This window comes from Anopheles maculipalpis, chromosome 3RL (assembly GCF_943734695.1).
Source record: "Anopheles maculipalpis chromosome 3RL, idAnoMacuDA_375_x, whole genome shotgun sequence".
NCBI lineage: Eukaryota > Metazoa > Arthropoda > Insecta > Diptera > Culicidae > Anopheles > Anopheles maculipalpis.
Window position 1 is genome coordinate 497,338 of NC_064872.1, and position 15,609 is coordinate 512,946.

Consider the following 15,609-nt stretch of genomic DNA (forward strand, 5'->3'; position numbering starts at 1 on the left):
TTTATCCTACCGAGCGTGAGGCATAGAAATGATCCAACCGCTTCATACCGAGATCATATTTAATTTGGCAACTCTCGATTATGGCACTGGTACGACAAGGAAAAACAGGGTGCAAAAGAGAGACATCTCCTGAACCGTAATGAGCAACAGAATCGTAAGTATAGGTTGCAGATGCAACCGTAATGAAACCTTTCCGTTCCTCGGCCATGCAAATCCTGTGCATGATTTCCTATCGGATCGATCCGAAGAGTACATTTGTTTCACTTGTTTATTGGACATTGATGAAGCCTGTAATGGCTCAATGGCTGTGCAAACGCCAGGACCATTATTCACACAATACTGAATCGCCATTAAACACGATGCATGCCCGATAAAGCTTGCGATCGTTTTGTTTGTTTGTAAAGGATACAAACTGAGTTGATTTCATTGAGTATCGTCTAGTATTTACTATATTCGCATTTAAGTATCTAGTGTGAATGACTCCTACGGTCTATTTCAATGTCGTTCATTCTCATTGTTATTCTAGGATCCAATGGACGTATCGAATACTCAATAACGACCGGAGATGATAATGATGACTTTCAAATTATGGGTAACGGCACTATTCGTACACGGCGATCGCTCGACCGTGAATCGAAAGGTTCCTATAGCCTGGTGGTGACGGCTAGGGATTGCGCCAACGAACCTGAGAAACGCCTCTCTTCCACTGTACAGGTAAGACTTACAAACGTTATCACATTAAGTTACCAAACTTATCACCCTGCTCCTATCCACGTGAATAGGTTGCAATCCTGCTGAAGGATATCAATGACCTAGCGCCTGAGTTTGTCACACCGAACGAAACGAGCGTGGCAGAGAACATCCCAATCAACACGGTGATCATGGCAATCAAGGCTATCGATCGAGATGAAGGACGCAACGGTTATGTAGAGTACCTGCTAGATAACCAAGGTTCGGCGACGAACCCATTCACAATTGGGCAGGCTGACGGATTACTACGGGTTTCCGCGCAGCTCGATCGAGAAACCAAGTCAAATTATGAGCTAAAAGTCACTGCCAAGGATCGTGGTGATCCGCCGAAGATGACGCAGTCACGAATCCTTATTAACGTGCTAGACGAGAACGACAACAGTCCCATATTCGACCCAAAACAGTACAGTGCAGCGATCGCGGAAAATGCTAGCATAGGAGCTAGCGTGCTACAGGTAAGAATGTTTACTAATATATATATATATATATATATATATATATATATATATATATATATATATATATATATATATATATATATATATATATATATATATATATATATATATATATATATATATATATATATATATATATATATATATATCTATATCAAAACTACCTTACAAGAACCCTTCCTAACAAGTTAAATACAAAATCAAACCTTAAGAGCTTTTCTCGCAATCGCACACAGGGTCAGCTGGAATTTTTGATCCTAAATCATTTCTCGGTACATTTAAATATTTACCCTATGTAAGCGAACGTCCGTGCATGAATGGTTTCCAGATGATGCACGTTGCTCGTACTACTTTAGCCGCGCGGCTATCGTTTTTGTTCTCCTACTTCCTCCCACTAGCTCTTTCAGGTTGCATCAAACCGGTGCTTGAGCTTAAAACGTTTTTGCTGTTTATTTGAAAGCGTCACGAAATGCTTTATTCATAACATCATTTTTCTTTCGTACAACACGCAGCAAGTCTTATCCTGAACGTCGTCGTTTTTAAGGTCTCTCCATTTATCGAGTCGGGACCGTGACTTCGGTCGCAATGCTAAGACGATCGCATCCCTCCGGGGCGATGTTGCTGTGGGTTGCTTTAGCCCAGTGAAATGGTCACCGCACCTCTTCTGCACTGAGCGACACACATATACATAGCAAAAGATCAACACAGGTCTCAAGAGCCAGGTTGTGCAATTGCTGGAAGGCAAATCTATGCGAATGTAAATTATCACAAATTGCAGCGAATTTATAATCTTCCACCTTAGCTGTGGAGCTTTCGTTAAAATGCGGGTTTAATATTTTGACATCCGCTATTTTACCAGGGCGCACGGTGGCGCGTGAACATCTATTGTGTTAAAATGATTGTCTCTTTGATTCAAAATATGTCTGGTAAAACTTTCTAGAAAACAACAAATATCAAAGAACTGTTCATGCAAAAGTTCTGCAAAAGTTTGTTTTTATTTTGTATATTATCGCAGTTACATGTAAGATGACAGTGTACGAATTGGCCCACATTTTGTGATCATCTGCGCTGAATAAATTATTCATGAAGTATCATGAATAGTAGTATTATATAGTAGTAGTTGTAAGTATCATTCATGGGTATCCCAAACAAGAACAAATCAACTAATGAACATCCTGAAGATGTCTACACACTAGAGCTGCATCTAGAAAACTCCTTTAAATTTGCATTATTTATTCTTTCATTCTTTTGCTCTATCTTCCCTTTCTCTCTGTGCACAGGTATCCGCTACCGATATCGACGAAGGCGCTAATGGACGCGTACGCTTCTCGATAGCGGCCGGCGACGATAACCGCGACTTTACCATTAGCGAAGATAGCGGAGTGGTACGGGTGGCAAAAAATCTCAACTTCGAGCGCAAATCGCTCTACGCCATTACGGTACGGGCCGAGGACTGCGCTGGTGACACCGAAAACAGTGAGGTGCGTTTTGACACCGCCCGATTATCGATCACCATCACCGACATCAATGACAATCCGCCGACCTTCCTTGATTCGCCATATCTTGCCTATGTAATGGAGAACGTCATCCCACCGAACAATGGCTACGTTATCACGGTGCGGGCGTACGATGCGGATACGCCACCATTTAATTCCCAGGTTCGCTACTTTCTCAAGGAGGGTGACACAGACTTCTTCAAAATCAACGCATCGACGGGCGAAATTTCCTTACTCCGGGCGCTAGATCGAGAGATGCAGGAAGAGTACATTTTGACACTCGTGGCAATGGATACGGGTAAGTGATTGCATGAGCATGTAAACATTTTCTCATCAAAACCACACGAACATAGTTTCAAACTTGTAAATGCTACTAAGCACAAGTTAGTCACCGTTATAATGCTTCATAACCCATGTAAATTTATCCAACATTACTTCAAACGAAGTCGTTTTTTCGTTTTTGCATGATCCTGTCGCCAACTCTGATTCCAAGCTGTTGGTGCTAGATGTTTAAAGCGCAAAACAAATATAAAAATTGGCATAATATCTTGTGTTTCGTAAGAGAACGAAACAAAGTTGTTCTCTTCCGCCACAAATCCATGAGCTTTGTTGAATGAGGCCTCAAAAATGTACTCTCGGCGTTAGTGTATATCCCACATTGCCGACGCCGCATGAGACTTGAAAGATCCGAATATTTGATTTACAGCGCCGGATACTGGCAAAGCTCGTCTAAAACAACGCTGAATTCCCATCCATTCATCGTGGTCGTTTGTTGGCATGTTACCCATTGCAGAGGTCATAGTTGAAATCTGAACTCCAAAACAAAGAAAAATCCTTTACAAAAAGCAGGCAACCTGTGATTTCCCTCAAGCCGCAAGCAACGGAACCACTGGATTATCTTCTGGTGAGTCGTTATGACTTCTACAGCGACCTTACATCTCACAGCGTAAGCACGACTATCACCAGAATGATCGCAAGTAACAGATTTTCAATAAACAAATCCATTATTCGACAGTACGGCAGCAATAACCGAAACTCGTGATCTCGCAAAGATTCCCCTCTTCGATTCCTTTCCACCTTTTTGAAGAGGAATTTTGAAGTTTTAAACGATGAGAAATGGTTTGATCGTTTCAAGAATTCACTAGGTGCCTATTAGTAAAGTGGCTTCTTAGGAAAGAACAAAAGTGTCAATTAAATGTTGATGTTTGAATGAAATTCTGTGCTGTGAAATTACACCACTGTCCTCATTAGCGACCATGAAGTGAAATATTAAAACAACGTGTTCACATTGAAGATTTTCAATGCTCCGATCGGCTTCCTTATTGTTGTTAAATGTAAAGCAAAAACATTAGTTGGACAGAACACGCAAACGAGGAATGAGCGATGGGAGTGATTTCAACTGCCTAAAGACTCATGCGCGGAAAGTTACCACCGCCGTCTGGAATAAGAACCCAAAATATTACAAATTCCAAGAGATAAGTAGCACGATACAGTCGTAACAGGGCTGATGCTTTTGGATGCTGCTTCGAGAACTCTCTCTGCAGAAGTGCACATAAAAAAAAAAACAGGCAACACACAATGCACTAAGCACAGGCGCAAGGCGCAGCGTACTGTATTGATTCTTCGTGAGATCGTGACGTCAAGAGACACCCCGCGGCTGATAAACTACCTTAATAAATATTCACTCAATTTCCTATAATTCGTTTCCCCCACAACGTATTAAGCTGGCCCCTAGAGAGCGTTGGCCAGAGAGTGCCAACTGTGCGGTGCATTTCTCCCATGCAAACTCGGATGTGCAATAATATCGATGATCTGTTCTGCAGTGATCTGCAGCAATTGAAACAATCGTGCGCCGATTGGCAGCATAATTCCGAGCATACGATTTAATTTTCCCTACACTGCACGCTACTCGGAGGCTATCCGGGCAGCATGGACTGTTGAATTGCGACGGCATTTTGACAGTTTCGAGTGGACCGCTTAAACTAACGAGAGAAACTAAAGCGAAGGGTAAGGATCTTTGCACAAAGGGTGTCCAGCGCACATTGCTCCACGGCATACGCAAAAGAAGTGATCGTGATGGGGAGAATTTCAGCACGAACGCATCCCTATTGGCTAGCCTCCGAAGCCTGTCTGTAGGCAGGTTTGTGCAAGTGTTCTTGCGTATGCTTGGGGGGAAGCAGAAGGGAGGAAAACGTGGCTCCGTTGAAGCACTTGTTTTTCTTTCTCTCTGCCTTTTCACGGTGTCTGTTGGATACGGTGGCACGAACACACGCACCGAATGCCGGGTCTTTAATGCGAGAAGCGAGCAAACCCTAGCTATGTCGCACACTGCGCACGTTATATGTATATAACTGGAAACATTTTATTGCCCCGGGCTATAAATACTTCATCTGCATAGGGCTTAAAATTTGTAAAAAATGATATCAGCTCTTCATTTTTCTCAGGCTGCTTCTTCTCAGTTATATGGTACACCACTAAAATCGATTCTGAGGATGGCGTTCATTTGAATGGCTCTTGAATTTCGCCCCCTTGCTTGTCCCTTTCTACATTCCTTTGTTATTTCAGTCCAGTCTTTCTCCATCACACTAACGTTCTCTCCTGCTCTTGACTAGACGCCATCTTCCCTCTTCACTGAGAAGAGAAATGTTTTCCTCTAACCATGGACTTTGGCAAAGTTTCTTAGCAAAGCTCGCCATGGAACGATCGAGCGACACGACACTAAGTAACACTCTCTAACCAGCTGAACTCTACACGCCGAGCTCAATTTGTACGGGGTGAGAATGAACGGAGCTTAAGATAATCTTCATCTCCATAAGATACCAGGGCGCTGTGCGAATACGTTGCTGTTCACAGTCAAATTACTCCACCTCAACCTGTGACTCTTGGCTGTTTTGTTTGGTTTCTTATTTGTGCCTAAGCAAAAGAATCATGCCGAGAATGTTACAACTATAATATAAGCAGTACTGAATTGAAATCAATCTGGATTAACCTGGATCAAAAGATATTAAAGAAGTGTTTGAGTTGCTAAATCATACACAAAAAAAAAGAGCAAGATTTGCGAAGCATCGCTTTGCAATATGGTGTTGCATCGCTTTTATTCGAACTAGGTTATCATTCAGCGCGTAATTCGTTTACGGATCGTTTGCTATTTTCACGGATCACAAAGATCCCAAAGCGTTTGGTGGAGCTAACACATGCGAAACAATTACATCCCGCAAAAGGTGCGTTGCTTCCGGCCAACAATGGAGGTCCGGCAGAAACAGGAATAGAGCAAAAAGTAACCAAAACAATTCTTACGCCCTAACGTAGTTGGCTAACGAGCACCCGGTGGCAGCCGCAATGGTGCAATTATTGTGCCATAAATGCGAAACATTGCAGAAGACACGCAGATGCGGACGCATGACACTGTTGAGATCAATAAATAAATCTGATCTGACCCCACATACCCGTCTGAATCATTGTGTTCGGAACAAAAATAATAAAATTCCACTGCAAACACACCATAACCTTTTTTTACTTTCCTCCACTCTCAAAGAACACCGATTAGCTAATACAAACATTGCCGTCACCGGAATTTCCATCGGTTTCTTGCACCGAAGCGCAATAGAATCGATGATGCTAGCGTACGGGAACGTAAATAGTCCTAGTACGCTCTGTACTATGCCCTTCGTCTAGAATTGGCCCGATCTCTTGAATCGTTTACTTTTCTTTTATCACTTCCATCTTGCCAACATTCGTATGTTTCCGTGCCTTGTTTGGATACCGTCTCTGTATCTCTCGTGCAGCAGAATACAGCAAAATCTGCAAAAAAAAAAACAGAATCTGCGCTTCACGGTGGATGGAATAGCAAACTAGTTCTGAGCCGATGCAAGCAATGTGTGAAATGTTACGATTCAACTTATCGTATAAGCTTTGGTATGAGCAAAAAATCAACGATATTACGCTCTATATTTGTCTCCAATCAGTTCGTCTTAGGATCTTTTGTTATTTTTCCAGCTTACAAAACCCAAAGCGCATCATTATATAATTTATGTTGTATGGATTTGAAATATATAATAATGTTCAAGTGGTAATGCGACAGCGGCGCCGGTCTTCACTTGGTAGACCGGGGTTCAAATCACTTCCGGACCGTTCCACCGTAGTGGGCCATAACTATCCAACTACGTGGTATCAATTAATATAGTAAGCCATTCGATGCTCGGCGTGACCTAGTAAGTCTTTAAGCCAAGAAGAAGCAGATACTAACAAAACATTCTAAGCACAACAACCTTGAAATCTGAAACTTATCTCAAAATAATAAAAAATAAATTCAATCATAGGAAAAAAAAATATTAATTCAACTACATTTATTCATTTTTCATCTACTTTTAGGATCACCACCGTTAACAGGAACCGGGACAGTACGTGTCTTGGTACAGGATATCAATGATCACAATCCAGAGTTCGAGCGGCAATCATACCAGGCGACGATAGCGGAAAATCAACCGATAGGAACTCAAGTGCTGTGGCCAAAGGCCACCGACCGTGATGCCGGTCTGAACGCAAAAATTCGCTATACACTGCTCGGTGAGAATTTGAGTCGCTTCCGACTGGACCCCTCTAGCGGAGAAATCACCACTGCCGTCGTACTCGACCGCGAGGATATGCCCATCTATCACTTTACGTTGATGGCTCAGGACAGCTCCACTACGGAGCCTCGGGCGACGCTCGTCAATCTAACCATTAACGTGCAGGATGTGAATGATAATAGTCCAGCATTCGGTGCGCCTACATTCCATGTCAATGTGCCCGACCGTATCAAACCAGGCCAGTTTGTGTTTGGGGCGAAGGCGATCGATCGAGACGAAGGTGTTAATGCGCGGCTGCTTTACTCGATCATAGGGACGGACGCGTCAAAGTTTCACATCAACGAACATACCGGGGTGATCGAAGCGACCACCGAGCTGTCAACACCACTGTCTGGCACAAACAATGACCGTGTATTTCACTTAGCGATCGTTGCAAAGGATCAAGGTTACGAGCCCCGTTCGGCAACCTGTGAACTTGCAATTTCTCTGCGATCGGCCCATCTGTTTCCCGTATTTTCGTACACTTCCGAAACTCAATTCGTGCTGCCGGAAGATATCGCCGATGGTAAGATGGTGACAAAGTTAGCGGCCACATCACCAAAGAAAGGCTCAGTAGGTACCATACGGTACGCTATTGCTGGAGGTAACATAGATGACGCACTTCGCATTGATGCAAATACTGGTGAAGTTGCAGTTAATCGCAACGGGCTAGACTACGAGCAACATCAGCAATATGAAGTGTGGATAGAGGCTGCTGACTCTGACCGCCCAAGCCTGCGGAGCGTACTGCAGCTGATTGTTAATGTTACCGATGCGAATGATAATACACCCGTAATAGGTCGATCCGTATATACAGCGGAGGTCCTGGAAGAGGAATCGCCTTCCCAATTGGTCACGAAAGTGTCCGCCAGTGACGCAGATTCAGAGGAGAATGGTCAGATTACGTACCGATTGCGCGATGATTTTGAATGTTTCGAAATCAACACGGACACCGGCGAGATTTACACGACAACAAGACTAGATCGTGAAGACATTCCACAGTATACGTTGATTGTGGAGGCGGTCGACCAAGGCGTCCCGCAACTGACTGGTAGTGCAACAGTTTTGGTAAACGTACTCGATAAAAATGATAATCCGCCTAAGTTTACGCGACTGTTCTCTGTTAACGTAACTGAAAATGCCGAAATTGGACAATTTGTCATCAAGATCACCTCATCTGATTCGGACATCGGTATTAACGCAAATGCCACATACATCTTTACTGAGAATCTAGGCAGTAAATTTTCGATAGACTCCACTACCGGTAATGTCACCGTAGCAGGGCATCTGGATCGTGAACAGCAAGATGAATACATTCTGAAAGTTGCCGCAGTTGACGGTGCCTGGCGTACGGAGACACCACTTACTATCACGATCCAGGATCAAAATGATAATGCACCTGAGTTCGAGCACAGCTACTATAGCTTTAACTTCCGCGAATTGCAGAAGGCGATCACGTTCGTTGGACAGGTGATTGCTACGGACCGTGACAAGCAGGGCCCTAACTCGGTCATTTCGTACTCGCTACAGCAGCCGTCCGATTTATTCACCATCGATCCAGCCACTGGTGAAATCTTTAGCAAACGTCGCATCCACTACAAGCATACACAGATGGAAGCTTCACCCGAAAATAGCTTTACATTAACGGTTCTTGCTACTGACAACGGCAAGCCTCCGATGTACACTGAGTGTTTGGTAAATATCAATGTGGTTGACGCCAACAACAACCCACCAGTGTTTGGCCAGAGTGAATACATGGCGCCTGTGCCGGAGGGTGCAGATATTGGGCAGCGAATTGTTCAGCTGACGGCACGAGACGAGCTGGATTTTGGTGTGAATGCTGAAATAGAGTACCACATAGTCGCAGGTAATGGATCGGACAATTTCGCGATCAATAAGCTTGACGGATGGATTTTCGTTGGTCGAAGGCTGAGCGAGGTATCGGCTAACCCTGGTACAGTCTTCATTTTGCAAGTGCGAGCGATCGATCGGGGCGTACCACCACAACAAGACGAGGTTAGTGTTACCGTCGTCGTAACTGGTGCAAACAAATTTGCACCTGTATTCCAAAGCCCTTCCTATCAAGTTATTGTGCCAGAAAATGAACCTGTTGGCTCAACGATCCTTACGGTGAGTGCACCGGATAATGACGATGGACCGAACGGAATGGTTCGCTATGCGATAATTGCAGGAAACGAGCGTAATGATTTTATGGTACACAGCGTGACTGGGGCAGTCAGCATCCGCAATTCACTTGATTTTGATCTAATACAAGTGTACCAGCTGAACATTACAGCCGAGGATCTTGGTTATAAACCAAAACGCTCAATTGCTATGATCACAATCACGCTCACCGACATTAACGATAATGCGCCTTATTTCAATCAAACCCAGTACGATGCATACGTGGCTGAAAACTCGCCACCTAGCACGGTCGTTTATCGGGCGCAGGCACACGATAGAGACTCGCCGAAAAATGCCATTATCAATTATGCCATCGTGGGAGGCTCTGGACGTGAGCTGTTTGCCATCGAAACTGCTACCGGCATAATTACGTCACGAGCGACGTTCGATTATGAAGAACAAGATCTATATACGTTAACCATTTCGGCCTACAATCCCGATTCTCCAATGCGCAACGAGACCAAGGTGATCGTGCACGTTACGGGCGTAAACGAATACTTTCCCAAATTCATCCAACCGGTATTCCATTTCGACGTATCCGAATCGGCTGAGGTGGGGTCCAGTGTGGGTATCATAGAAGCAACTGACAAGGATGCCGGTGAGGATGGTAAAGTGTACTACTTGCTAGTGGGTTCAAGTAACGACAAGGGCTTCAGCATACACTCCAGCACGGGCGTGCTTGTGGTATCACGCAATCTCGACCGTGAGACACAATCTCGCGTAGTGCTAACGGTTCTAGCAAAGAATTATGGCGGCATCCGAGGGAACGACACTGACGAAGCGCAGATCATTATCTCCATCCAGGATGGCAACGATCCACCAGAGTTTCAGCACGAACTCTACGAGGCTAGTGTTTCCGAAGGTGATCCCATCGGAACAAAACTGATCGTGGTGAAGGCCGTAGACAAGGACGTTAGGCCGCAGAACAATCAGTTCAGCTTCTCGATCATTGGTGGCAACAACGACCATTCGTTCAAGATCGATCCTCAGACGGGTCAGATTGAAACGGCGCGCAAGCTAGATCGAGAAACTGTTCCACTCCACAAATTGCTTCTAGGTGCGATCGATACAGGCACACCTCCCCAAACGGGTACCACGGTTGTGCGAATCACTGTAACTGATATCAATGATAATGGGCCTACGTTTGATCCGAAAGACACTTTTGGTTCAGTGCTGGAAAACGAACCTCCAAACACCGTTGTTATGACGTTAGCCGCAAGTGATCCCGACCTCCCACCAAACGGTGCTCCCTTTACGTATCAATTGGTCGGAGGGCGCCATAAGTCCCTATTTACGCTTGAACGTCACTCCGGAGTGCTGAAGACGGTACGCAGTCTTGATCGGGAACAAACACCACAGCTAGAACTGCTCGTCGAGGTGGAAGATAATGGGAAACCGCGCAAGCGAACGCAACACACGATCACCGTGAATGTGCTGGACCAAAACGATAGCCCATCGACACCACGAACCGCACACGTTTTGGTGTATATTTTTGACAGTGGCCCGATGCATGGAGACATCGCCAGCGTGCACCCAAACGATCCCGATGTTACTGGTGACTACCGTTGTAAACTCCTGACCGATGTCAATAAACAACCCGTGACCGCATTCACAATTCCGAACGGTTGTCAGCTGCGGCTTACCAATCCTAACCGCATCCCTTCGAGCGGTCATACGTTCCTAGTATCTGGAAATGACGGCAAGCATCCGGACGTAACATCTACTGTTTCGGTAGAGTTTTTGCACTTTGATAACGCAACTATTGATCAATCGATCACGGTCCGTCTGGAGAATATAAACAGTGCAGACTTCCTTGCTAACTACTATCGCAACTTCATCGACATCGTCAAAGCGTCTCTTGAGCCAGCCGATGATCTGATTTTGTTCAGCCTGCTGAATTCCGGTAAAGCACTACATATCACCCTAGCAGTACGGAATACGTCGCTCAAAGGATACCGGTCGAAGCAGCACGTGATCGATCGGATTTCGCGCAAGCTTGAAGCAATTGGACAGTTGCTCCCCAATGTCCTCACCACGATCGGTTATGATCCCTGCCGTTCCAAAGACACATGTGCCAACGGTGGTGTATGCAGTGCACGCGTTCAAGTATACCCAGAAGAAGACAATCTAATCACCGATAGCCAGTCACTTGTATTTGCTTCACCACCGGTGCGGCACGATTTTGCTTGTGCTTGTCCTGATGGTTACACCGGCACTCGCTGCGATAAACGACAGGATCCATGCTCGCCCAACCCATGCCATGCTGGAGGTCAGTGTCGTCGACAGGGATACGACTTTCAGTGTACCTGTCCTGCTAACCGAGAGGGAAAATTCTGTCAGCTGGAGCGAGGAGACATTTGCTCGAGTGGTCCGTGTAAAAATGGTGGTTCTTGTCGCGAAAGTTCGGACGGTTCATCCTTTTTCTGTCTCTGTCGTCCGGGATACCGGGGCAATCAATGTGAGACAGTGGCAGACTCATGTCGCCCAAATCCATGTCTACACGGTGGTCTGTGCGTTAGCCTTAAGCCGGGCTACAAATGTAGCTGTGTTGAAGGCCGTTACGGGCGACATTGTGAGAAAACTACGTTTGGGTTCCGTGAATTATCTTACATGGCCTTCCCGGCGCTTGATTCAGCCACTAACGATATTTCAGTAGTATTTGCCACCACTAAACCGGACGCATTGTTAATCTACAACTATGGTATTCAGAGCGGTGGCAGGTCCGATTTTGTTGCGATGGAAATTGTGAACGGACGGGCAGTATTTTCATACGGCGGTGCTCGAACTGCCATCACTTCCCTTGTGGTGGGTCAGAGTACATTGACTGCAAATGGACGGAATGGGTCTATTTCGAATGGAGAATGGCACAAAATTACGGCCACACGCAATGGGCGCGTTATGTCCCTGAGTGTTTCGAAGTGCACAGACAACGGCGACTATTGCGACGATTGTCGTCCGGGCGATTCCAGCTGTTACGCTGACGATACAGGTCCTACAGGGTAAGTTCGAATGCCACTTATTCCTTTCTTTACAAATTGTCCTCATCTAATGCCCTTAGAATTAATCAGATCGATGTCTCAATTTCTCTTTTTGTCAAAACAGAACACTGAATTTCAACAAGCACTATCTGCTTGTGGGAGGACTTATGGCTGCGGATCCGGTGCTCGAACGCCCCGGTCAGGTACATTCGGATGACCTGGTAGGATGTGTGCACAGCGTCTCAATCAACGGACGGGCACTTAATCTGACCAACCCGATAAAATCTTTCGGTATTGAAGCGACATGTCAACGCAGTACCGGTAGTAACGGCCCATGTGGCCTCGGTTTACCCGAAGACCCGGCTCAACCTCTCTGTGGTCCGTACGGTCAATGCATGGACCGTTGGCATACAGCTATGTGCCGCTGTGGTGGATTAATTCTGTCCCCGGACTGTTACAGCTCACTGGATGCATATTCACTGCAAGATGGTGCATTCATCGAGTTCGAAATAACGGAAAAACACAAGCGTATGCAGCTGTTGGAGAACATTTACAGTGGTAAAAGCTGGATCTGGAGCTACGATGTAACACGAAGTAAGCGCCATGACGGTCATGTCGCTCCCACACTGACGATCGCTGAAGATCCACCCAAGTATATGAGCATTATGTTCAAAACAAACAAGCCGAACGGAGTGTTGATCTATGCCGCAACTAGTAGCAAACACTATACCGCTATCGAACTACGACATGGCCGACTTTCATACACGTCGCATCAAACATCCTTCGTGAACGTGTCTGCATCCGCCGGTGGCGGGCAAGAGGGCACTTCTCTAGCTGATGGCAACTGGCACAATGTAACGCTGCATTCGCACAACCGGATACTGCAAGTTTTGGTTGACGGGCGCATTGTAGTACCAGAGTTGGATGCGACCGGCGTACACGACTTTCTTGATCCATACCTTACTGTACTAGCAATAGGCAACGTGCGGCGGGAGTACTTTAGCGCTGGCGATACCGAACCAATGCCAGCCTACTTCCAAGGATGCCTAGCTAATTTCACGATCAACGGTGAGGTACAACCGTTCAACGGATCTGGCAGTATATTCCGCAGTGTCGTACATCGTGGTAACGTAGCGCAGGGCTGTGTCTGGAGCGTGCTCGGTACGGCACAGGTTACCAACCCACTAAACATTGGCATCACGCTAGTGATCGTATTTTTCGTGATGCTTTTGGTCGGCATCTTCATATCCTTCCTGGTGGTTCGTTGCCGTCGGCAGCATAAGGAAAAGAGTGGCGCATTGGGCCACTCGTCTACTGCACTACACTCTAAGCAAAATGGAACTGGTGGGTCGACACTGTTGGCCGGATCAGGGCTTGTCTCGTCAGGCGGATTGCATAACGACGGTAGCGGGCGAGGTTTGCATACAAATGATCTTTCTGTGGTAGGATACCACTCCGAAGGAAGTGATATGTTGCGTGGTGTCAGCGGTCATCATCTCGTCGGTCCCGAACTTATCTCGAAGAAATATAAAGAGCGCGATCTTGGCAGTTCGGAACCACAAAGACCTCAACGACCTGATATAATCGAGCGGGAAGTAGTGAGTAAAAGTCCACCATTACCTCCTCCTAGCCAGGCCCACCATCCGTCAGCACCTCACGACCACACCAATAACCCATCCTCCATGGATCTTGGTTCAGAATATCCGGAACACTACGACCTTGAGAACGCCAGTTCCATTGCACCATCCGATATAGATATAGTGTATCACTACAAGGGGTATCGGGAGGCCGGTGGTGTACGAAAGTATAAGGCCACTCCACCTCCCGTTGCTACAGCCTACACGCACCACAAGCATCAGACGTCAGGAGCAACGACTCAACAGCAGCATCGTCATTCGCCACATCACGCAGCTGCCGGAGGACCTTACGCACCCCGGGTTTTGCCACCGCCTCAAGCTAGTCAACCACCGCCATCGAATGGAGCAGCACATACGCGCCAACACCAGTCAACACCACTGGCGAGGCTCTCGCCGAGTTCAGAGCTCAGTTCGCAGCAGCCACGAATTTTGACGCTGCATGACATCTCCGGCAAGCCACTGCAAAGTGCGTTATTGGCCACGACATCAAGCTCAGGTGGCGTGGGAAAAGATGCCTTGCACAGCAATAGTGAGCGAAGTCTCAACAGCCCCGTCATGAGTCAACTTTCGGGACAGAGTTCGAGCGCGCGTAGTCGAAGTAAGAATCCGAACGGTGTGCCTTCACAACCACCGAACGTAGTGTCTGTCAGTTCCGTCGTGGTTCCTGTGGGTCATGGGGGTATGGGCCTCACCGCTGAAGAGATTGAACGATTGAATGCGCGTCCTCGTACATCCAGTCTCGTCTCGACGCTGGATGCTGTTTCCAGTAGCAGTGAGGCGCCGGCACGTGTACCAGCACCACACCTTTCACACATGCATCACTCGCCAGCAGACATTGATGCACATAGTTCTACCTCAACGGACGAGAGTGGTAACGACAGCTTCACTTGCTCTGAGATCGAGTACGACAACAACAGCCTGAACGGTGACACGGGTCCCCCCAACAACGTGGTCGTTGGCGGCAAATACGGTAAGGGCCGGGATGATCCGGGAAGACGAAACGATGTTGTTGGAGGAGGTGGCGGAGGGCCTGGAGGAGTGAGCGGTGGCGTCGGTGTTGGTGGTAACGGAAGCGGTGGAGGTGGCAAGAGTGCACCGCATCTACCACCAGCCTCGTCCTACGATGGTTTCGATTCGTCGTTCCGAGGGTCACTCAGCACGCTTGTTGCCTCGGACGACGATCTTTCCAGTCACATGGTTGGAATCTACCGCCAACCGAATGGAGGTGCTGCTTCACCATCAGCTACCGGCTGGGACTATCTGCTGAATTGGGGTCCAAATTTTGAAAGTCTCATGGGTGTGTTCAAAGACATTGCCGAACTGCCAAGCGACGTAACGGTCAATGGCAGAGTGCCAAACTCGCTGCGTATTCCTACCAGCGTTCAGTCAAAACCCTCCGAGGAATACGTTTAAATCACACGAACGACATCCTGAAGCAAGGTTCACCACAGATCGCCAACAGTGTGAAGTTTTTGTATAAAAATTAAGTAACTGCAACA

The 15,609-nt window shown here is 46.6% G+C and overlaps 1 protein-coding gene across 1 annotated transcript in view; it reads left to right on the forward strand.

Annotated features, from left to right (window-relative positions):
- Positions 1-15,523, forward strand: part of LOC126563709 (cadherin-related tumor suppressor) — a 38,509-nt gene extending 22,986 nt beyond the window's left edge. The window contains exons 5-9 of the mRNA XM_050220353.1: positions 527-714; positions 783-1,205; positions 2,489-3,002; positions 7,076-12,494; positions 12,598-15,523. Coding sequence (XP_050076310.1) covers positions 527-714; positions 783-1,205; positions 2,489-3,002; positions 7,076-12,494; positions 12,598-15,523 — 9,470 coding nt within the window. The remainder of the gene's footprint in view (positions 1-526; positions 715-782; positions 1,206-2,488; positions 3,003-7,075; positions 12,495-12,597) is intronic.
- The last annotated feature ends 86 nt before the right edge of the window (positions 15,524-15,609 follow it).